Raw genomic sequence first — 25,508 nt, forward strand, 5'->3', positions numbered from 1 at the left:
TCAAATTGTTCACCTCTTTTGTATGCCCGACACATGCGTTGCCTGCACTAAGGAAGATATTTGGGGGAGCAATGTTACTCACCTGTCGTGACAGGCAAACAAGTTAAACGCCTCAGTCATCAGGCTAACCATATGGGACCCGGACTTATCCGTGACATGCTCATAAGCGATTCAGAATCTGTTCCAGTTGCCTCAGGCACTCCACTCCTTCTTATTTCCGCTCTTGGGCCACCTTAAGTCCTGTGCAGCTGCTTCTGGGTTAACGCAGGCTTAACCTTGTCGTTGGCAACAACATTTTACTCAGGCTTGGGCATATCCGCTTCGGTGGTTTCCGAGTGCCGTCAGTTCCGCTGAGGACTTACAAAATGGAAATCGGTCTGTTTTACGCCTGCACATGTTGCCATATTGCATTTGTGGACTTTGGCTTCATCAGCTGAATCAGCAGACGACAAGTCTCGAGTAGTTGTTGAAAGAGCTCTCCAGTTGAGTAGCTGCTTAGTTTCGCACAATCTGATTCTCTTAAGCAAACTATTTGAATTTCTGAAGTTCAGCTTTTATTACATTAAAGAAGCGAAAGATTTAAGAAACAACAAAGTTGTTGGAGTACATCTCTTTCTGTCAATGTCAAAGTTTTTGAATGAATAATATATTGCGTATTTATCAAAGACTTTTTTCTCAATTTTAAATCGTCTACATTATTCTGTGGTTATTTGTAGAATTAATTTTTAAGCTAGTGTTTAAACACGAGTCATCTGTTGACATAAGCATAAAAAAGCATCTTCAACAAATTTAGCTAAATGATATATCACTAAGTTAAGTTCTTAAAAAGTTCTTTAAAAATGACCCGTTTCAATATTCTCTCAACTTCGACATTTTCAAGCTAACTTCAAAATTCTCGTTTGCGACGGCTTAAAGAAATTGTGTCGTAAATGATTTTAAAAACTGCCCGTTGTAACACCATGTTTATCTTCTTGTTGTAGCTAAGGCAAACAAGCATGAAACTTTATACTTTTTTTTATGTTATGCTTTATGCTGCTCATGTTTACCCAGACTTGCTGCCATGCCACGTTTCACCCCACTTACCGTCATATAATTTAAAATGCCTGCCCTGCTTTTGCTTTTTTATGATGTCTTACTTTACCTTTCTTTTTTTGTTTTTGTTTTTTTAAAGTACAAGTGGAAAAAAATAAAAAAAATGACAAAATTAGCGCAACAAACTTGCGTCTCACGTGTCGTATAAGTAATGTACCAGAAGATTGCAGAGGTTTCGCGAAAGATGAGAATGCTAAGTTGTTTAACCTACATGCTGAACAGTAGTACTTGGCGCTTGATAGATCTGATGACCGTGTCTGGCTTGTCTCCCCTCGCCCATCGCCTATCGTCCACTGCAGTCCATAAGAGCGATTACATTACGTATGCGCTGAGTTGTGCAATGCTTTTCCTTTAACAATCCAACTTTTTTAGTGCTCCCTTAATTTCTTTTAAATGAAACAACCTTTTATGTTTAGTTTGTAATTCGTGTTTTTTTTTAAATATTTATTTGACGTACTTGACGTAAAAACGCATTTCAATTGATTACGTATACGCACTGTACACAGGCAAACAATTATACAATACTCGGTATTTGGTTTTATTTTCGTCTTTTTTCACGATTTTCTTTTTATTCATTTCATAAAAACTAGCAAAATTTATTTATACATAAAACAACTAAACAAATCATCAATGTTAACAATTTTAAATTACAAAAACTAAAACATAGTGAAAAATTTGTAAATGGAATGTAAAATTGCCAGAAAAAATTAACAAAGAACTTCAGAACAGCATTTTAATTAGAAATACATATTTCATTCAAATTCCGATAATAGGAAAATTTTTCTAAAGATGAGCCTGAAGCATGTGAAAGAGAAACTTTTGTAGAAAAATGTTTAAATTTGCAATTTGGCCATCTAAAATTTAAATAATCATATTATATACACTTAAATTTCGTTTGTTTTCTGTTTTTTTTTTTTTATAAGGTTTCATATACTTAAATTTATAACTAAAACTAATGATAACATTTCTCTCTCCTCTCTGCTTCTTCTTGCGACGCCTTTGTCCTAGATTCCGTAGAAGACTCTGAGCTTTTTGTGGTTAGACACTAGATAGTTGGAAATTGTTCTGGTTCTTGTTAGGATTCTATCTAGGGATGAATAGTGTTAATTGACTTGAGGAATGTGCTGAGAATAAGGTTAAGTTGAGTTGAGTTCCGTGTCGATTAATGCAAATTATTATTGAGTTTTAAGCAGCTTTCCATAGGTTTTTCTTTTTTGCGAGTACATGCATACATATAAGTATTTTTTTATATATTTTTCAAATACTTTTCTTTTACATATACAAAAAATTAATCAGTCTAAGTACGTGTTTTTTCTTTTTTTTTATGTATGCTCTCTTCTTTGCATTATCGTGTTAAAAAAGATACATACATACATATTTATATATATACCAATGCATTTCAACGATTTTAGCCGCAACGGCTAGATTTATACACCTCGAACTTTAACTTAAATATGGTATAGCTGTTGTTGTTTTTGTTATACATTTATATATATATAAACCATTTGTTGTACTTGTTGTATCTATGTGTGTGTCTATAATAGTGTTTGTGAGTGTGGGTGTGTTTTGTTAATCGTAAAATACACAAAGAAACCACATACGACATCATCATTATAATCACCATCATATCCGAGTAGTTGAAGAATTTATATCACGACCTTCACTCCCAATTCTTTTTGTTTTCTTTGCCAGCAGAACTTATTATAAATTAGGAGCTCCAATATCTCGTTTTCTCGCAATTCTCTCCATTTAGTTGGTCGCCTGTTGTTGTTGCTGTTGATTCTCTCACGCATATTTGGTAAATGCCCAGCGTTGAGTCGATAGCGCCGAATTGCAACGCTGCGCACTAATGCCCTGCTCATTGTGATCCCTAGTGTCCAGACACACATTGATCTTGTTGTGCCGCACCAGACCGCCATCCTTGATATTCCAGCGTTGATTTTCCGTGTCGTCACATGACTTGAGTACCACTTGGGAGCCACGAGAGAATTGCACAAGTGTCAAACAGAGATCATCGTGCTTGATTTCTCCACGTTTCGAATACGCCCACTCCTGATTGCCGCCCGTATTGTGGCAGGGGAAGAGACCTGTTAAAATAATATCGTTGTACTCAGAATGTGAAATAATAAACTCGACAGTGAAATTATTTATAAAAATTAAAACTAACAATGATGAGTGATTTACTCTGCAGCTTAGAAAACGTTCTTTACATTTATATAGTTTTTATTTTATGACCTAACAAGTCAATATTTTAAATATCTTATTAGTTTTATAATCCAGCATTGATCTTCGTTTAGATTCGCTTTGCTTTTATTGTTTGGGATTAAATGCATTAAGTAAAATTTTAAGAACTGATTTTAAGAAAGGACAAATATATAAAAATAATACTATAGGTATTCTCCTTTATCACATTATTTACTGAATGATATATTCGTATTATAATCTAACTCTAATAGCTATTATTTTGATTACTCACCCACAGTGCCGTCTACGAGATGACCCATTGTATCCAAGCATTCGGTCATGTCCTGTCTAAATTGGCCCACCTCCTGTGGGTCAGGTGCCTGCAGATCGGGATACACGTTCTCTAGATACCACTTGAATGGTTTGCAATGCAGTTTCTCCTTCAAAGCCAAGCGATCATCAATGCTAATAATGTGGAGCAGATATACATAAAAAATAAGTCACAATAAGCAAATGGAGTTGACTAAGTTGTGCTCCCTTCGATTACTCACTTGCCAAATGGTATGTTCTTGGCCAGGGGCACAGCATTATAGTAGTGCTGCTTGTAATCATCCATCCAAACCTCAGCTGCACGTCGCGTATTCCGCGCAAAAACATTCCCACTGCCGCCGGGGAAGGTGTATGGATGTCGTTTGCGGAACACATGACCCACACGGCTGCAGGGTATTATCTCCAGGCTGCCACCACATTGCCAAACCCTAAACGATATCTCCAGATTCTCGCCGCCCCACACATCCATTTTCATGTCGTATTTGCCCAGCTTATTGAAGTACGCCTTATCGATCACGAAGAGTCCGCCCGCAATCATAGGTGTCCGGATCGCCGTCGTAGGATCATTGTGGCGTGCCGTACGCTCCGAGGCACTCAAATACTCCCACTTGAAGATCAGATTCCAATCGAAGCCGCCACGCAAATCCGCTGAGGCGCCAATATACTGGAAGTTATCCATGCTAATCACATCGATGACTGGACAAACGACCCGAGTGGGATCCTCGCGAACACGCTCCAGCAACGGCTCCAGCCACTGTTCATTGCACTCAACGTGGCTGTCGAGGAAGGTTAAAACATTGCTCACTGCCGCATCGGCACCGCGCACTCGAGATCGGACCAAACCCTCGCGTTTATCGTTGCGTATGATGCGCACCTTATCGATCTTGGCCAGCTCCAAGCCATCCTCAGCTAAAAAGTTGTTGGAGTAAAGCAATATAGAATATATAGCACTAAAACTTGCAGTTAACAAGTTAACAGGTGAACTCTTAAGTTCAATATCATAAATATTAAAAGGTCGCGAGTTCGATTAGCTTTTGACTATACAATACTTTCCATACTATTTTAATGGCCTAATGCTAAGCAATCAGTAATATATAACCCAATACTAAGTGAAATGTTGTTCATGGTAATTTAAGTCAGAGAATTTATAGAGAAAAGAAAAGTCATGACGCAAATGTTTTTCCAATTGAAAATCGAGTGAGTTTTAAAAAAGTTATGGAGGTTTAAAGTTGAAAACGATTTTGAGTGACTTGGCAATATATGACTGAAATTTAATTTAAAGTCAGGAATGAAGTCTAAACAAGTTTTTCGTAGGAACTTGGGAATATAGTACAGAAACATTAAACATGTAATCAGAGATGAAACTCGTAAACGAAAGAAAATAAAAAAAAGCTGTGTACAAATACTTACGATGATCACTGTAATCATCAACGAGCACAATTTCACGAATTAAATGCTCCGGACTGCGATTTAGAACGCTAACAATTGTCCGCAACAGCGTCGATCTGGCCTCGTTGTGGAAGGTAATGATGACACTCGTCGCGGGCAGATCCTCGCGATACTTTTTCGTGCGGCACCTGAACTCAAGCAAATTATTACACAAGCCCTGTAATTGTCATTACGCGCAATCAAATCACTCACATAGGATTCCTTGTGTCGGGTATTTCACGATTACTGGGCAAATCATCGCTGGCCTCCTGATTGAAACGATTGCGGATATAGGGATCCTCGCCGTTGCGCAATGCACCGCGACGTATATAGCCAGTTTCATCAAAGTATTCGACTTCGCTGCCGCTGCCGCGAGCGCTGGACCCGACGGCTAAGCGTGAACCAGTGACGGTGCCACCACTAGTGCCGCCACCAGCAGCACCATTTACGATGCCCTGCGATGTCTCCTCGAGCGCCACGATGCCATTCAACTTGAGGCCATGCACCGCATTGCGCTCAAAGTCCTTTAGGGAGCCGATTAGAATGACATTGCCACCGGGATCATCGGCACCGCTGCCTCCAATGGCGCCCGCCACCCGAATGCCCGAGTTAGCAGCTGGCGCCCACTGTCGTGCCGTCGATGCGCCAGCCGATATATCGTCCTGATACTGCTGCATCGCCGTTGCCACCTCACGTAAGCGTAGCGCTCGATTTTCCACCTAAAAGCACACAGCAAAAAGTGAGAGAGAGAAAGTGTTAGTGTGTTTGTGTGTGAGAAAGAGAGGCTGTCCCATTTTATTTATATCTTTAATCTGCGCCACTTTGGTGACGCCGCCGCAACCAATGTGGCAATAACTCAACACATATGAAAATAAGAGGCAAAAGCGCTCGACCAGAAGATACTCAGTACTAGAAGTTGGAGTAAAAATTATACTAGCACAGTTAAGCCCAGAATCGAAGCCATGACTTTTAAAATGGGGGTTTTCAATACTTTTGGGATAAGATATGAAACTATATTCGTAGTCTTAGAATTATATCTGAGTATTTACCTTTTCCAAATCAAATATTATGTGTTTCTGGCTCGTATAACTTTCAAGACTTACAACAAAATTAACCGAATCTTGTCTTGCGCTTGATTTACACGAATTCACATTTCAAGTTGCCGACTAAGAATACATTTAAATTAAATGATATTATCACAATAACCTTTTTACAGGGTATAAAAGACACCGCGTAGTGGTAGTTAGGGCGAATTGAAAGTGGCTAGCAGGATTAGAGCGTTTTGCAACTTGCAAAAAAGTTGGCAACAAACAAGCATAAAAATAAGCAAAAATAAAACTTTACAGTTTAGTGTTTTACAGCCAGAGGCTGACTTATGGCTCAAAGCGCACAACGTGGAACTGTTTCCAGTTTCGTGCTTTGTTTAAAGATTAACAATCTATAAATGGCAAAGGTTCCACAATTTTTGACCCAGTTAAAGTTTTCTAACCGGAAAAACAATATATGTTTGCACAATATGCTGCGAGAATGCAGTAAATGTGATAATCCTGTTATAAATTGCTGGTATTTGAGATTTCCGCATAGAGCTTAGATACATAATATATTTAATTTTGAATTCGTCTATTAAGGGCAGAAGACCACAGGTAAATTCTAAAAATGCAAACCCTTGTTTGCCAAACTATACAAAAAACATTAAGCTCAGGGTAAATTTACTTTTCATTTTATACAATTTAAAGTGTTTTATATTTGAGAAATAAATTAAGAAAAAAAAATGAATCTAGATGTTGTATTTGAAGGGCAGCTGACCCTCATCTGTTGTAAGCTGGAATCTGTAATTCGGTGCAAACTTGTTGGGAAATCTCAATCAAATGGCAAAAGCCTCAAAAGTTGAAAGGGCAGCAGCTGTTGAGCACTTCCTTCCACTTGCGAAACTTCTTCGTATCCCAATTGGCAGCGATTTGGTCTTTAAGTTTTTTTCTTTTCCCTGATGTGGAGGCAGCGAATAAACTTTGGGATTTTACTAATGATGCATTGTTATTGTTGTTGTCGCTGTTGTTGCTGTTGCAGAAAGGGCCATTATAAGGGCCAAACACTGAGCGACTATCCGCTCACAAAATTGGCCCACTTTCTCGTCCTCTCCACTTGGTCTTTCACAATGCGAGAGGGTCATTTTGGTCATCACGGGCGCTGCCCATGACTCGATTATTAATTGCCTTTCGCATTTGAATCTATTTGTCATGCTTTTTCTTTGGCCAATTCGTACTTATGTGCCCAACAACAACAAGAACAGCAACAACAAGAACAGCAACAACAAATAAATACTTATAATACAGACCCTCATTTGTTATACGCATCGTATGCGTGTTTTTAATTTTAAGCTTGTTGCGGGCACGTTTTCAAATTCAACTTCTGCTTCATTTGACTGGGTTTCGCATTGGTTTTGCATTTTTGTTCGATTTACATTTGATACGTGCGCCTCTTAGTGCCATTTCGAACGCATTTCTTATGCCAATCCAAAAAGAGAGGGCGGAACCCAAATCAAAAGCTTTCAGCACATTCAACGCGACTTTCCGCTCCCTTTCAGCTGCGAAGATTTCAGCCCTTTTGCATTGTTAAACATTTAAAATGCTCGTAAGTGACTAGCTGCACTTATTTTCAATTGACTGCTGAAAGCATCGTGTGGGGTCAGAATTGAATCTGGAGTTAGATGTTTGAATTATTCACAGTTTTGTTCTTGAATAATTGTTATTGAATGAAGTAGAAATGGAATTTAATCTTAAGTGTATATTGTAGACAAATCAAAAGCAAATCAATAAATATGTGAATAAGTTAATATAATTATTTTCATAAGAGAATTTGTAATTCAATTTTCAAGATATGTACCTGAGACTCTGTAAAACATGGGATTGTTGAATTATTGATACATTTAATGGCACAACATCACTTATTTCCCAAACCAATTCTAAATACATCTATATATATATATATTGATTGTATCCATTCTCAATTTATCTTCCATAACAGCTTTGCGATATAAATGCAGATTAACTGTTTAATCATGTCTGCCAACATTGTAAGCTGTTTTCATTGTTGCTTCATGTTTGCCTATATCAAGCATTCAGCTGTGACGCCTTCTGTTATTACCATTAATTACGAACAGTTTCTGAGTTGCTTTTTGCTTTGTGCACAAACCAAATGATGGACAGGCAAAAAAAAAATATATATATATATATATCTATATATAGTAGAACACGAAGGAAGGAGAGGAAGAGGATATTGAACAATGCATTCAGTTTTGTTTATGTAGACAACAAAAGGCTTCAGGGAACATAGAAACGAGTACTGAAAGTTGTCTTCAGAATGACAGAAATGGAATACCCCTGAAAATTATTAAAGCAGTACAACGAATATTTATTATATCGATTATATGATTTGTTTATTAGATTAGTCGACAACTGCTTATTAAGTAAATATATCGCCTTATATATGGACTATAGATATACATATAAAAGTGAAATCAAAATACCCTAAGTTAAATATGGAAAAAGCTATTTGCACACACGTTGCGTATACGCAATGTATCATCCATGAAATACAAATGTTTCTTATCGCATATAGATATTTTACATACTCTTCTGCCCGTTGCTTGCCATGCAAATATTGTTGGAAACTGTTTCAATTTCACTATTCGATTTGTCGCTTGTCCAGTGCGCTTCGGTCATGTGTAACTTAATTAGTTTCACTGTGGGTGGGAGGGTTACTTGAGTGACCAGAGGGTGCAGATTGGGAATTTATGGTCATTGATTGGCTTGCATACGATGTGTGCGAGGCTTATATGTTGAGCTGGGTAAGCGGCTTATTTGCAGATCATTATGCGTATTTTGTTGCTGTAATTGAGAGGAACAACAATTAAGCCCCCAAATCGTACACAAACATGAAATCCCAAACCGTAACCGAAATACAGAGTTCCAAATACAAAATCAAAATCGAACGGGAGAATATTCAATCGATATTGGTCATTAACTTGTTACAGCTTCCCAATTAGGCATAAATCAAATGCGTATTGGGCCCTCTAATAAATGGCGAACGCGATGGCCCGCACAAGATTTATGATGAGCTTATAACACATATGAAAATTGGAAAAGTTTTTCGTTTTAAGTTGTGCGTGGTTGCAATACTAGATATAATATGTGTGTTGAACAGAAAAAACTGAATTTACCAAATGCCCTGTGTTTGAATTTTAATTGTTCCAACTAACATTAAAGTAAGAAATATAAGTTCAAAGTGAATTAAACAGAACTCTTCGCTATTCCATGTTTATTATTAGGGTATTATAAGGCAAATATAAATGAATTAATAATTACGAATTAACGTCTAATAACCTTTCCATTGGTTGATCAATCAATTATCAAGGTTATGTAAGTAAAGAATTAAATTAAAAATATAAATAACTGGAATTACAAGAAAGATACATAAAATAAAATAACAAAATTGAATTAATACATTATTTGTGAGATTAAAGGAAAACTAGCACAAAAATAAATAAAGTAAGATAACAAAACTTAATTAAAATGTAAGCTAAGAGATTAAACAGCAATAGGAAACATTTGTGTGCCTTCGAGTTGATCAAACTCGCTCTACAATCAACATTGATTATAGGACATATAAAGTGAAGGCTGTTACACTGTTCTCAGTCTCATATGGCATTTTATAAAAAGTCGGGTGTGTAGTCCCAAGTGTATAACTATGTATACTCAAGGATGTGCTCAATATACTTGTGTGTTTAAATATGAAATATGTCTGAGCCGTTCTGGCTCTGCGTTTGTTTAAGTGCTCAATTCGGTTAGTGGGACGTGATCTTTAGGGCTTTAGTAAACTTAGCTGCACACAGTTGCGAGAAACGAAGACAATTCTGTCGCCACCTTTTGTCAGTGCATCAATCAATCAAACATTCAATAGCCACTTATATTCGTTGACCTACACTGCATAATGTTCACGCTACTTGTCAAAACGGTGCCATTAGGCAATGCACAACAACAAGAAATTCATCAATTCGGTCGTTGCCAGGCAACAAGTTGCCACAAATGTTTTTTTTTTGTTGATTTTTTATTTTTTTATTATGTGCTTTAGTTTTTTGTACGCATCGCATTAAGTTCAATGGTTGGGTTCAATGTCTGACTTGTGTTATTTGAAGTTTTATTTTATTTTTTCTCTTTTTTATACGCACAAAACAACTTAAAACACATCATTAAAATTTGTTCAGACGTTGTTGGCTTACAAATAAAAATGGCAATAGCATCCCCACCAAAAAAAAATAATAGAAGTTCCTGGGAGTAGCTGACCACGAGCTGAAAGCACTTTTTAAGTACAACATAACTTAAATAAAAATGAAAAAACAACTAAAATCTGTTTTCTATGTTAGCCGTATAATTAGAATTTAATTTCAAAGATATTTTCTCTTTCATCGAAATAAAGCAACAATTATTGTTATCTTAACAGATTATTTGACCAAAGCAGTTAAATGATTTTTTGATTTCTTAAGGTCGACAAATTGAATCTTTTTATTAATACTTAATATTTAAATCATGTCTCATTTTCAATTTCATGGATGGTTCAATGCTTTAGCTGTTATTCTTGCCAATGTGTGTGTGTGTGTATGTTTGTGTATTTGTGCTGCCAACTGCAGACATAAATATTTTTCTGTTTTCCGAATCAATATTTTTGGGCGTGCATGGATTTTTAATCGAGTTTTGTTGTTTCGTTCTGTTGGTCTTTTATTTTTGTGGTTATTTGCATCTGCTGTCCCACTGGTGACGCATGGCCAACAATGCCACATGTTGAATGAATGAATGTTTTGTTGGTTGGGTGTGCCCCGCAGTCAATTCTTGGCATTCGAATGGCCTAACCTGTCTTGCAATGCGTATTTGCAGTTAAATTTAAAGCATAAATTCAGTTTCTGTTGCAGATACTATATTTAAAATAACGAGATCCAATATTCCATTTTTCACATTTTAAACAATATAATGGTAGCCTATAAAATATATTGAATAATTAGCCACTTTGTTGGAAATTAGTTCCTTTCTCTTGAGTCTTTAGCAAAGACATTTCGGGGCGAAAATACATTTGATACGTTCCAATTACTAAATTATGCACTCTACTTGGTAGATGCATCACATGGAACTACACGATGTGAAAATCATTCAGCTGGAAGACTGAACAGCTGAGTTAAGACACAAAAAAAAAAATATAGAAGATAAAAACCAACATGAAATAGAAACACGTAGCCAAAACATAAACAAAACGAACCAAAACTGAGGTTCAGCATCAGCGATTGAGGTGCGCAGTAAAGAAAACGTGATACAAAAACCACAACAAATTAAAAACGCAAAAAAGAAACATGAAAAGAAATAACTGGCGAAAAGTTTTTCACTAATTAATAAAAGAAAACGAAAAATTGGCAAGCATGGCAACAAAATTTAGAGGCAAAACAAAAACAAACCAAAAAAAAAACTCTAAACGGATTTAATAACAATATCTGCAGCATGGTAAAATTATATCAAACAATCATCTTCGCAGAGCATGGCAATAACATCTGGCAGATGAAAGTTTATAATCAAAGTTATTCATAAAGCAACATGGATCTTCAGAAGTAATATCTTGTTACTGATGATTTCAAACGACCAAAACACGGCTAAATATATTTTTAATTACTTTAATTATGCCTGAGCTAAAGGCCAAAATATTCACAAAAAATAATTATTGCAAAGAATACATTAGCTTCAACTTGAAATCTATACTTAAGCTATAGGTCGATAAAAAATAAGACACAGAAAACTGGTTTTGCTTAGAGAGTTTTAGCTTTAATAGTCGCTTCAAAAAAAATAAATAAATGTCATAAAAACATTTCGAGTAGAGTAAAAAATTTAGTTCCCATCGGTGTAGTTATTTGGTTTTACTGATTTCACCAGCTCCTCATCATAGTCTCCAGTTTGCGCCGATAACGTTCGAAGAGATCGAGGCGCTCCTTTTGCACCTTAATGACATTTAAAAAGCCCTCGATCTCCTCGGCACGAGACAAGGCCAAAGTACGCCAATAGGCCACATCATTAGTAACATTAACGAGCTCGGTCGTCGATTTGCCACGCTTGTCATTTATCCCATTGCTTTTATTCGAACTATCATCTTGAATGTTCAGTGTCTTCGACATTTGTTCGCCTTTGGGGACATCATTGGATTCCGAGTTGATATTGAGCTCATTGCAGATATTCTGATTACTCATCTTCTGGTTATCCAACGAATTTTCCATTTTTAGTCCGTTACTAACTAAATATGAAATTTGTTTTCAAAGTTGTTTTTTCTTTACTACTTTGTTGATGTGAACAAAATTTGTAAGATATTTTATTTGTCGCAAAGGGCAAAGTCTACTTAAAGTAAAATATTGTTCAACGTTTCTCAGAAAAATTTGTTTTGCACAACGCAAAATATATTGACTCAATGATAATTAGACGACAAACTGTAATCTGTTATGATGCGATTGTCGCAAAACGGAGTGTAAATTTCTTTTTCTTGATTTTTATTATTTGACTTTAATTGTATTGCATTTGCAGACATAATTACTCAATTATCGTAGGCCACAACCAAAAGTGAGATTTAAAGGGCCACATTGCTGAAAAGTGGAAGCAAGTTGGCAGGGTCAGCAACACCAGCGTTGCATGTGAGGACATTCTCCGCAAGGTGGCGCGCTGAGGGAATCCGTGCAGGCCCATTGCAGGAAGAGCGGGTACGTCGTGACCATAAACACCGGCCCGTCAGCTGTTTCGTTTGTTCCGTGTGTGCATGTAGGTCTTTATGTAGTGTTGTGTAGGTCGAGGTTTTTTTGAGTCTGTACCGTCCACGGGCAGGGTTGGAGTTACCCACCTCTGGGAATACTGAGCTAGCCGAGGTTGCCCACTGCGAAACACTGGAAGTGTTACAATTGTTACATTTCCGTGCTTGAGGAAATTTCTCTGTCTCTCTAACTTCAATTTCCATGCATCGCATCTTTCACGTTTTTTTTTATGGCACATAAAGAAAACAAACACGAAAACTTGGACATGGCTAATTTCCTATTCAAAACCCCAAAATGATTTTCTCTCAGTTTTAATGAGCTGTCGGTGCTAAGCACTGTTTTCGAGTTTTATATAATTATCACTCATTGCTGTTGAAATCACATTTTTATTTGAACATTTGCACGTTGATGTTGGCAATAAAATGATAAGAAACCTTTTCAAATGTGCTGCAATTATCATGAGCGATAAGACCAAAGGAGATTTACTAAAATAATGCAGTCTACTCAGCACTTAAGGGCCTTAAAGTCTTCTCACTTTCTTGACGTAAAAATGATTTATTTTTACTGTCAGATTATTGTGTGAGTAAAATCTTGTGTACTTCAGAGTAAGGAGATACACTGCCTATCAAATTTAAATAATCCATTGAGCATAGAAAGTATAAACAGTTTCGAATTAAATTTGAAACTTCTAAAGGTCACAAAGATCCCTCTGGCTATATATTACTTCTTTGCACATTTATTTAGCATACCTTTATGAAAAGATTAACAAGCAAAAGACAGGCTTCTATCAGATTTGCCTGTCAATCCGCTGTTTGCCTTTTTTTTGGCTGCGTCCAATTTGCATAAGCCACAACAATTGTTTTGGTGCAAAAATATGCAAACGTAGAGCATAACGAGTAATTTATCACACATTTTCAGCGTCTTTGACCAAAGACAATGAAACATTATAGATCTGTTGACGGCCTAATCTGTTTAGCGCTGCACAGAAATAGTATAAATAAATAAATAAATAAATGGATATAAGTTTATAATGTATTACGAGGCCGTCGAATGTGTGAGAGCAGGCAGCAGCGGCCACAAATGATTGGCCTTAGAGGTTAATTGAAAAATCTCACAAGCTCATTCTCTCTCTCTCTCTCTCTCTCTCTCTGCCTCTATTTTGGTCTCTGTTTACGTGGTAGATCTCTCAGCTGCCTTTGGTGTCTCGTCGAGTGATTGTGGCAATGTGAAGTTGCGCAACTTGAAATTCATTTGCTGCTCTGCGAGCTGTGAGCTGTGAGCTGAAGATGAGACGCAGATGCCAAACCAAATTGCGGACAAAGCAACAATTGCAAATTGTTGTGTAGCAAAGTGTTGTTTCTTTGTTCATGTGTATGTGTTGTGTGTGTGTGTGTGGCATCTTTAGAGCGATGTGGCAATAAACTCGCAGAGCCAAAGCTTCCTTGTGTCTTATGGCTTAAGTAGCTGCAGCTGTCAGTTAAATCGCGACTCCCAGTTTAGCCTTCTTATTTTAATTTTTTTTTGAGTAGGGAGTCTTTTGGCCCACAAGCATAAAAAGCTTGCGGCTTTTTCTCGAGCTACTGAGCAAGTTCAGCCAAAACTCAATTAACCGAACATCTTTTTTGGTCTGGCTTAAGCTGACACTCTCTTTTGCCAGCGGCTTGTGCTTAAGCGGAAAAACAATTTTGACCACAAACTTTGCTGGTCGAAGCAGTTTTCCCGCAAGGTGTTTGCTTAAGCTGCAAAACTTTGATTCAAAATGATACAGCTTAATTAAAATAATAATACTTCTTAAGCTTTTTTGCCAATCTTTCAAGTACTTAAAGTTAAGCCTTAAGCTAAAAAGGAGTAACTTTATTCCTCTCGAATTATATGATATATAATCATCCAAATACTAATTCAAAGCAATTGTGGAAATATGGAATTTATTTCTCATTGTACGCAACATTCTGCTATAATATTTGTCTTGGTAAATATGTTGTCCATAAATTGATATGTGTTTCCATATGGCTGCCATAAATTGTATTGCTCTGAATTACATCAAATTTATGTGATTTTATTGTGGCTGGCAGACATTCCCAAGTATTTTACTTCACAACATTTGAAATATTGGCTCCAGATGGACCAAAAATATAATACTTTGGGAGATGCTAAATGGGCAGTTCTTAAAACTTAGCAACTTGCTTGCGATGTGCTGGGACTTGTATAGGAATTAAAGTATATGTTTAATGACATAAGAACATAAGGTTTCTTTAATTTCATAAAATGTGTTTAACGATTTTTCATAGTTTTATTCTCAAAATAAATGATATAGTCTATTTAAGAGACTCGGCTAACCTCTCTTTAGATATGCCAGATAAAATAATCAGAACAAACGCATCAGCATCAAGCACTTAAAATGTTATGCACACAGTTTACCCCATGATCCAAATATCTTAGTCACATATCAGAGCACTAAATATATACAGAATTTTAGCTCAATTGTGTAAAATTTGCCTCAAATTCTACTTTGACTTGAAATATTTAATCCGTTGGCTTACAAAATATATTTGGTTGAGAAACCTCAAACTCTTTACTCTTGCTTGTGGTACAGACTTTACTTATATTTGAGGCAGGGCGCTGCTTGGTGGTAAAGTAAAGTAACTGCCGTAATAAATTGCATGTGGCATAAATAGCTGCTGCATTTGTCTCTCTTTGTCTCTCTCTCTCTCTCTCTCTCTCTCTCTCTCTCTCACACACACTCTGTGTATAAGTATGTGTGTGTTAGATTGTGTCCACATTGCCACAACGAGTGGGACAGTGGCTGTAACTGCTTCTAACTCTGACTCGGATGCAGCTCAAGTGGCCATGTTTGCCACCAACTTGCCTTGCAACTGAATGTTGCGGCTGTTGCAGATGCACCAACTGCTGCAAACAACAGAACTTCATACAAAATATTGAAAGTGCTTTGCATTAATTTTAGCTGGCAGTGCCAAAGACTATGCATTATTGGCTCTGGCTTTGCCCTTTGCTTTTTGTTAGGGGGTGAGGAATGCAACGTATGAGACAGTCTCAGTTTGCCTTTTGGGCGAGAATCAATTAAGGTCGCTGCCACAGTCTGCAACAGCTGAGCAGCTATTGATGAAGCGACTCGTTCGGGAAATTAACTTTCCATAGTTTCAAGCATTCATTAGTGGCATGAGAGTTAAATTCAAATGCCACTCAATTTTGGAAACGGGTCATTCATTAAGGCGGCACTCGAGTCGCGTACACAGTAACAAATATCAATTTGAATTTAATTTCATATTATATTGTTATGGTTTATAATTCTTGTAGCTATTTTATTATAGAAACACAAAGACCATAAATAAATGATTTTCATGAATACATGTATAATCTGCTAGCTGGCAAACGTTTTAAAAATTTCACTCAATCATTTGGATGGAATTTAAATTGTTGAAGTCACAAATTTAGGTTGCTGTCTCTTTTTCTATCACTCTCAAAATTTAAATTCACAACGAAAATTATCAAATTACAAACCAAAGTTTCTGCTACGGCAAAAGCTGTAAGATTTGTTAACTGAATTGTTTTTCTGATTAAATTTTAAATATCAATTAACAGTGGTGATTTTCCCTATCCACAACAATAATATTTGAAACTAATATAAATGTATTTTTTGTCACTGTGTAGCTAAACGTTGTCATGCATATGAGTCATTCATAAAACAATATGCGATGATGTTGCACAATGTGTAGATGTGGCAGCAACCAAGCTGAACTGCACCAACTAGAACTGAACTGCGCTGACGAAGTCAGTTTCTACGCTCATCAGTCAAGCCCTGAGCTCATAGCATCAGCTATAACTATAGCTCTAGATACAGATACAGATACATATGCAGATAGATTTAGACATTTGATGGATGCATGCAACAGCCAGTAAACAAGGCAAGCAACAACAAATGCGATAAATTGCCAAATGTGCGCTGAACGCACACAAACAAAAGCAACGCCAAAAGGCACATAAAACTGATACAGATACAGATACAAATGTATCTGACGCCAGTGTGTGACGCATTCTAATTAGACATGTCTTGTACAGTCCATTTAGAGCTCCAAACAATTTGATGATGATGTCAATGTCAGCAGCAGCAGTCACATGGAACATGAAACATAAAGCAATGTAATAAAATACATCGAGTTTACTCAATGTTCTCGCTTAGTTATCTTTTGTAAAATATTTGAGTATCCATAATCAAATTTGACCACTCAAATGATGTGGTTTATTTTAGAAGCTCATTTCAATGAAATTAGATTTATAATTCGATTAAATGTGCGGCCACAATTTGGATATTTATTTTTTGAAGCTGCTGAAAATTATATTTAATATATGATATTTAATATTAAATTTGAGTGCCCTCTCATTATTGGATATTAGTGCTTAATAATGCCCATATACTTAAACCGCAAGTTGTATAAAATAGACGAGGTTGAGTTTTTGTAACAAACATTTTTAGCTAAGTGTTTTGAATTTGAAAATAATTTTAGCGCATTTAATCACTTAAATAGTTCAAGGAAAAGCATCAGAGCTTTACATATATATCAAATTTAGTGGGATAATATTTAGCTTGAAACGGATATTATTTTCCGCCATCAGTCAAATAAATGCGTTCAAGCGGAAATCTTTTTGTTTAATAATGTTTTTCATTGCGAAAAATTCCATTTGCAACAATTTTTGTCTTCTTTTTATACCTTTCTGAGCAGACAGCTGAACTTTATATTATGCCTTGAACTGTTGACTTTAGCCTAGTTCTTGCTAGTTGCTGCTCATATTTCCACTACATCTGCTTTATGTACTGCACTTTAGTAGAACTCTCAAGTACAGCACTATAAAACCCAGATGAGGATCCCAAGCTAAGGACGGACCACCCACCATGGCTCAAGCTCAAGTTCATCTTATCGGAGCAGCTCGTTTCCAGAGGGCCCTAAGAGTCATTCGCTACACAATATTTAAAGTGTTACTTGTAGTACTCAAAGTGGCAATTCCTGCCCCTCTACCCCCCATCCTCTTCCGCATTCAGTCCCACTCTCTGTAGTCATCACTCACTTAACGTGTTTTGCGTCATAAAGTTCAAGTTCATTATGCCAACAAACAGTCGCAAAGTAACAGCGACAACAACAGCAAGTTAAAACAACAACTAGTTAACTGGCCGGCAACAAGCAAACACAAACTCAAACAAACACATACACATACAGACACACACGTAATGTGGCGCCCACCATAAAAAGGGGCCAAAACGAAGAGGGAAAAAATAATGTTAAGTACCACTTGCAGAGATTACACAAAAATAACCAACAAAAAAGTGAAACCAGCGGCAATAAAACACACAAACTGCTGACCAAATTCAAACAGAAGATGCCCAAAAACAACACATAAAAAAAAAAAATAAAAACGTTGTTAAATAATTATTATTTAATGGCATTTGCATTGGCCCGTTGGACTGAGTTCGGCAGCAGCCGTTGTTAAGAAACGCTTAAGCCACATCCACATGCATTGGCCACAAAAGGTTGTGTTGACCGTTAAAGTGATTCGCACGCTTTATCATTTGGCCATGTTGACATTTCAGTTTGGCTTTTAGCATTATTTCTGGGCCGCCTTTCGCTCACGTTGCCTAATTGCCTGCCCAAATGGGCCCACACAATGTGCTCGCCATTTAAATGCCAGCTAAATGCCTTAAGATAATCAATGAAGTAAAAATTAACTACAAGTGAAAGTACGAAATAATCGAACAACTTGAGAAAGTCACCAGACGCAAAGCAAAGGCACAAAAAAAAAACGCAATTCAAATTCGAATGCGAATTGCATGAAATAAATTCCCCCCTCTCCAAAATAAAATCGTCTTTGTTCGCCTTTGTGCATGCTTAAGAGCCCAGTCCCCATCACTAGCTCTGTGGCAGCTGCCACAGCCCCCGCGGATGCAAAAAAAAAAAAAAAACAAAAAAACTGTAAAACTCCAGTCGCGACTTTTGGCCATTTTGGCCACTTAAGTAGTGGCATTCACCTCCGGACTAACAGCTTCTCCTATTTTGTTGTATGCCCTGTTACCATTTAATTGGATAAACGGATATCTTAAGTTGCCTCCGCAGTATTTGTGCCACAAAGTAATGAAAAAAGCAACTTTAGGTTTATTTTCTGATCCATTCTTATGAAACACTGAGTTTTTTCATAACAACATTTGGCGATTTTAGAAGCCTCTTACATAAAATATGTAAGACACTTAAGCTGTCATTCACAGAGTATCTTATAGTGCAGCACTCTTAACTCGTTTCTTCTTCTTCTTTTTCTTCTTGCATTTAGCTCTTTCGCAGCTGCAAGCTTCCGTTTTTATTGCCACGGACATGCTGTGAGGCTGACCCCTCTCTACAAGTCTGCATGTGTATGGATTGACTTCTCCATTTTTTCCGGGTTAACACTTAAAATGTTGCACTGCTAGATTGCTGACTCTTATGCACAGCTGCTCAAAGCCAAACAAAAAAAGAAAAAGAAGATTGACAAGCAAGGAGTTGGTGGAGAAGGAACGAGTCCATTTTTGCAAGTTTCAGTTAAGCATTATGTCATTCAATTAGTTGCATGTCTCAAATATCACAAATTAGTTGACGTTTCCACATTGTCATGTTGCCTGAGAGACAAACTGTGGTTGGTTTCATCACATTTCATTCATAAACACCGAAAGTATTTTTTTGCCAATTCATTATATGAAATTACGTCAAAGATGACTCTGATATCTTTACGCTTCACTTGAGCAATGAGACTGTTATACGTTGAAACATCTTTTAGTTCCAGATGAACGGTATTAAACAAGAAGCGGAATTCCGTAGAAATAAATAAATACTTGTACAATGTACAATCTTTATAAAATATAATCTTCTGGTTTGTGGCACAATTTTTAAGCTTGTCATTAAATGTATCCCAATCACTCGAAATTTTAAAAAGATTTACGTGTTTATGTAAAAAAAAGAAGATGGAAACTTTTCATTAGTGCGATTACAACTACAAAATAATTTGCCGAAATTGAATGTTCTCCGAAAAAAAAAACATTAAAAACCAGTTAATTATAATACTCTAATAATCGAAAGGCGATTTATGTAAAATCAAGTGAACTTTAAACATTATTAGTATTTTTATTGAAGCCATATTTTATTGACTTAAGCACTTTATATAGCAGTTTTTTTCAGTTCTCAATATTTTTCTGGCTAACCACATTTTTCGTGGTTCAACTAGTTTCACTAGGGACTGTTGTTGTTGTTGTCTGCGGCAATTATGCAAAATATATACGGCAGGCAACGGGGTCCAAATAAGTTGTAAAATAACAATAAAAACCATCGAAATGAAATTGAAAGTAGCAACTACCGAACATCAGCGATAACATTCAATGATGTTACAAAGCCCACTCAAAAGCACTTGCGTGTGTGCAACGAGGGGAGTCGCAGTGGCAGTAGCAGTGGCAGTCGCAGTCGCAGTGAGGAGTGGCAAAGCGGAGCAAGAGGGAAGTGGAGGCATACAATGAACGCAACTCGAGTTCAATAAAAATTATTAAACGAAACGCTTGGCGACCTTGCGCAAATGCGATGGGTTACATTGCGTAATGGAGAGGCCAGTCAACAGCTGGCAGCCCAAAAACAACATGACGAAGACGATGAGGAGAAGAGCAGGCGGATGCAAAGGAGAGGGAGGGGGAGAGTAGCTTGAACATGAAAACGAAGCTGAAACAGATGAAGGCAACTGGAAACCGGCTGCTCACCACCAAAAATTGTAGCAAGAGCCGGTTCAGTGAGTGTTTTTTTTACTGATTACAGTTGACTCTTCATTGTTATGCCCCTTAGACATATATATAACCGTTATAGTGCAACTATAAAAATGTATTTAACATTCAGAAGCTGACATTTTCGAATCATAAAGCGTACACTTTATATTCTTAAGCATATTATACCCAAAAGTTATTTTAGACGAACTTTCGTTGCGTGTCGTTAGTGAAGGGTATTTTACAGTCAGGCATTCTCGACTGACGCACTCCTACTTGTTTTTGTGTGATGTTTGGGGCTCAAATTAGTAAAACAGCAAAATCAACAAGAACAACAACCAAAAATAAAACAAAGACCAAAAAGGCCAACAGCTAAAGTCATCTGCCTGACTAGTCCGGCCGATAAACATCTTTAATTATTCATTCTAAATCAAAGCCAAGCAAATGCCAAAAGTGCCACAAGACCGTTAACAAACTGACTTGACTTAACTACTGTATGAGAGGAGGAGCGGGGCCGCTGAGCCTGTTTCACTCTAGACTATTAGAAGCGAACGATAAGAATGTTAATTTTCCGTAAGAACAAAATCAACAGTCAGTCAACAAAGAGCATCACAGGGAGTCTAAAAACTCTAAATTCGGGGTGTTTAGCATTTTTATCGACTGCATTCAAAACCCGTTTCGGTTACATATTCAAGTTTAACTTGACCTCAAGAATTTTTTAGCTTTAATTAATTTTAGATTTGTTGGTTTCTTTTTTATTTCATTTATTTGGTGTTTTTTTTTTTCCAACTTTCGGGCAAACGATTTTGAATGGCTTTGAATTTAATCTTTATTTCTGCTCAACTGAATACCAACTGAAAAAAACCCGAATTTAATTAATATGGTAATATAGGCACTTGCATGGCATCCCTCAAAGTCTGTTATAAGTAAAATAAACAAATTCTTAATTTCGAAACGCTTATGCCATGCATAACTTAAAAAATAACGATTCGACGTATAACAAACTAAAAGTAAATTCATAAGCATTTACGGAAACTGTTAGACAATAGTAATAATAAATATACTTATTTAAATGAACAGTAGGTTATGCTTGAACTCATGGCACTATTTTTGTGGTAGCCAGTCTTAAAGCACCTGTGAATTATTTGCGAGTTCACATGGCAAGTAAGATATAAAATGATTTAATAACTGCCTTAAGAGTTATAAGCACATTCATTTGAAATCATGCATATCTCTTAAGACACTAACGAATATGTTATATTTTACTTCAACTGTTGATTAGTATATGTTAGCACCTGTCACTAAATTCAGAACTCGCTTAAAACGGCACGTTTTCTCAACTTTTGAAATCGCAACTTTTATGGTATTCGCTTTCAGCACGTTATATTGTCATTTGGACATCAAACAGAGCGTAACTGATTGTCACGCAATGCGAAGCTCGACATTTGCAATATTTTTCTGGCTCCACTATAGAACGAGATACTCCTTCCCTCTCTCTCTCTCTCTCTCTCTCTCTCTCTTTCACTCTCTGTTTCTCCCTCTCTGTCGTGCTGCTTTGACCATAAATCGAATTGACGATGCGTAAAGTCATTTGAAAGCTTTTTAGTTTGAACTTGAAATTCGTTTGGCTGCGTTTTTTATTGGAATATTCGTTTTCGTTTCTGCTATTTTTTTATTTTTTGCTAGAAACTGCTGAAATTGGAACTTATTCTAATGATATTCCCCACTTTTGAAATAATTCTTCTTTGGCAAAACTTATGAAATCATTTTCAGGCATTTCCATATTTGATGAGAACAATTTGCATATAAGCAATAAAATATTATATGGCACAATATGAACATGATGCTATAGCTGTGTGTGTGTGTGTGTGTGTGTGTGTGTGTGTGTGAGTGTATGTTTATGTGGGTGGCATGTGAAATGGGAGTAAGATAAGTTGAAATTGCTTTGGTTTCATAGATGTGAGTGTATTTCTGAGCATATTCGGAGGAGGGCGAGCTGCGGGACATTAAAATACAATTAATCAGCTATTTTGGTTTAATCAACAAACTAATGCACAATTAACACCCTGCTGTTAATACTCAATTAGGTTGATCAGTGCATGATTAAGGTTTCTTTAACACTCGGTTTGGTCTTAAAAACTTTCTCTTGCCTTGATGTAAATTTGGTACTTTTGGTATATAGGTCAGGCTTGAAATTTCCTAAAACAGGTCTATGAGAAAATTAAATTTTATAAATAAGATACTTTAAAGAAAGACTGTATAAATGTATGTATTCTGAGAATTGTCGGCTCATTTGTATAAGTAAATATCAATTCATTTTTCACAGAGTCATTTAAATATTCAGTGTTTTTGGTTTTGCTATTAAACGGCGAAAAACAAATATTTCACTCATCAAATGCTTGTAAATGCATACAGATCTTTTTATGTGAAAAGCCAGCCATTTTTGAATTTATAAAAATTGCTCGGTACTTGTAATTGGGGATGCAAATTGGGGTCTGTGTAATAATTACATTTGATAGCTGTCACATAAAAAATAGACAAAACTGAAAAGGCAGCAAAGTTGGGATGTAGAAGCGTAAATACCCTACAAAAAATTATTACTTAAGTTTTACTCTATAATAAAAAACTCAAAAATATATGTCTTTGACATTGTGATCGAAGATACTTGATTAAGTGATAAGCTTGTCGAAACCCATTGTAATCATTTTTCAAGGGTATATCAAAAATTGATTTAATTTTTCGCCGATGTTCGCAAAAAAGATATTAAACTGCGCATGTATACAAAACGAAAAAAAAAAGTTAATTGCTGCGCAAAGAGTTGAACAAAAAAAGCCTGTATACGCCATTCTGTTGGCAACAAGCGCCCACATACACCCACTCACACACACACACACACACACAAAATATGTGCACACATCAGCTTACATATTATGAGTGTGAAAAGTAATTAAATAATACTCTGTTAATTATACTTTTTGATCTTTGCAATGATTTTTTATTGAGCAACATATAAAAGGCCAAAAATGTTGAAATGTTGAAATGTTGAATGACAAAACGAAACGGCGCAAAATAAATCCGTTTATGCTTATGTCCATAAATATAATACAACTAATATCAATGGACAGATGCTTCACAGAAATTGAATGTTGGTCAGTTGCGGGCTGTCCTCAGATCTCGATGGCACGTGAAACAACCGAACCGAGCTAAAATTCTTTTACCACATAAGCTGGATGTTTGGTGAGGAAAATGGTGGAAATGCAGCCATTGAGTTTATCGGACTCTGTTTGAGGCATTTTCGGCTTTCTTTGTGGTGTGGATTTTCTTCTTTATATCTTGTTTTATTTCGAAACTATAAACATTCTTTATAAGTCATTGTTGACTTTTTTAACTGAAACTCTTGCAAATTGTTTTGCATTTCTCGCAAGTTGTTTATTGTTGTTAAATTGGCAGAGAAAATGATTGGAATGCCTAAAAATACATGTTTGTTATTACTTTAGAATTTATGAAATAAAACGAAGTTTGAAATAATAATACTTTGAAACCATTTGTTATCACACGCATCAAAGTATGTTGTACAATTTAATAATTTGTCATTGATCACAACAGTTGATAAAGAAGAATGTTTTTGCTCTGATTTTCATTCAAGCGTTGCGCCAATTGATAAGGTCATAAATTGACAAGCAATGTTCATAAATCTAACAACTGTTGTCATTTATATTACAATCTGATGACAACCAATGAACGATTTGCATATAGTGGAAAAAGTCGTTCTGATACCGATAACGATAAGCTGATAACAGTGAAAACACATTAGACTCACTAACTCAAGTGACACTCCTCGCATTTGTGGTCTTACTAAAAACTTGGTCTCATACAGTTGACCCAAATTCACCTTTAGATATTGCGCATACGCAACGTCCAACAGCCAACATTTGACAGTTGCAACTGTCAGCACTAAAAAGCAGGGTCTTTAATTAAAAAACCAAAGCCAAACAACTGAGGTAAAAGCAAGAAATTATCATCAATGCGAGAGTTCAGGGTTAAGCGATACCCTGTTGCCAGCACATAAGAAAAGTAACTTTTGTGTTCACCGCATATAATTATTGCACTTATTTGTACAAATTCTTTAAAAATGATTTTGTGAACAAGTTGTGGCATTGGTTTATACTACATTTTTAGTGTCAATTCTAATTAACTTTTTCACAAATTGAGCATACCCCTTCATAGTTTGTGTAAAATTATAGAGTATATACGAACATAAGCCAACTCAGTTGTAAATGGAGATAGACAATTTTTTATTGTGGGCAGCACTGGGCGTCTCTGCACTTGCTACCTGTCCCTATACGTGAGGCTAATTATGTGTGGAGAGTCAAAGAGATACAAAGACAGACAGACAGACATCCAGATAGAGAGCAAAAACAATGAAACGCATAAAGCTATATCTAAAGCTATAGCTGAAATCATGGTAGGTAAATAATTACTATGCTAGTTGCATACCACATAATGGAGGCCAACGTTGATGGTCAATGTTCGTGGAGCGGAAGAGGTGGACACAAATTGTAGAGAAGAAAGCCGTATGGGCTTCGAAGGGGAAATTTGGGGAAAAATCAAAGTAAAATTTGGTATATTGCGGCACTTACCTTTTCGGTGCTGGACTGAAAGTAATAGACCATTACGAACATCCAAATGATGCTGACGAAGACAATTAATTTGATATTGCGACGCATGTTGATTGAATTTTCTCTATTTTTATTTTATATTTGTATTTATGTATTTCCTTTGGACAGCAAATAATGCGGACGTTTCTTTGTTATTTTTGTTGTTGTTATTACTAATTATTATTTGGCAATAATTTCACGTTGTATTTCA

At 36.3% G+C, this 25,508-nt stretch overlaps 1 protein-coding gene across 1 annotated transcript; it reads right to left on the reverse strand.

Moving 5' to 3' along the window:
* Nucleotides 1-1,628: 1,628 nt before the first annotated feature.
* Nucleotides 1,629-25,508, reverse strand: LOC6561408 (polypeptide N-acetylgalactosaminyltransferase 2). Its single transcript, XM_001988435.3, has 6 exons — nucleotides 25,280-25,508; nucleotides 5,248-5,753; nucleotides 5,017-5,183; nucleotides 3,828-4,515; nucleotides 3,569-3,741; nucleotides 1,629-3,179 (listed from the first exon to the last, which is right to left on the reverse strand). The coding sequence occupies exons 1-6, from the start codon at nucleotides 25,364-25,366 to the stop codon at nucleotides 2,878-2,880; spliced, it is 1,923 nt and encodes a 640-aa protein (XP_001988471.1). The 5' UTR covers nucleotides 25,367-25,508; the 3' UTR covers nucleotides 1,629-2,877.

The sequence above is a fragment of the Drosophila grimshawi genome, unplaced genomic scaffold (assembly GCF_018153295.1).
Source record: "Drosophila grimshawi isolate 15287-2541.00 unplaced genomic scaffold, ASM1815329v1 contig_1377, whole genome shotgun sequence".
Classification (NCBI taxonomy): domain Eukaryota; kingdom Metazoa; phylum Arthropoda; class Insecta; order Diptera; family Drosophilidae; genus Drosophila; species Drosophila grimshawi.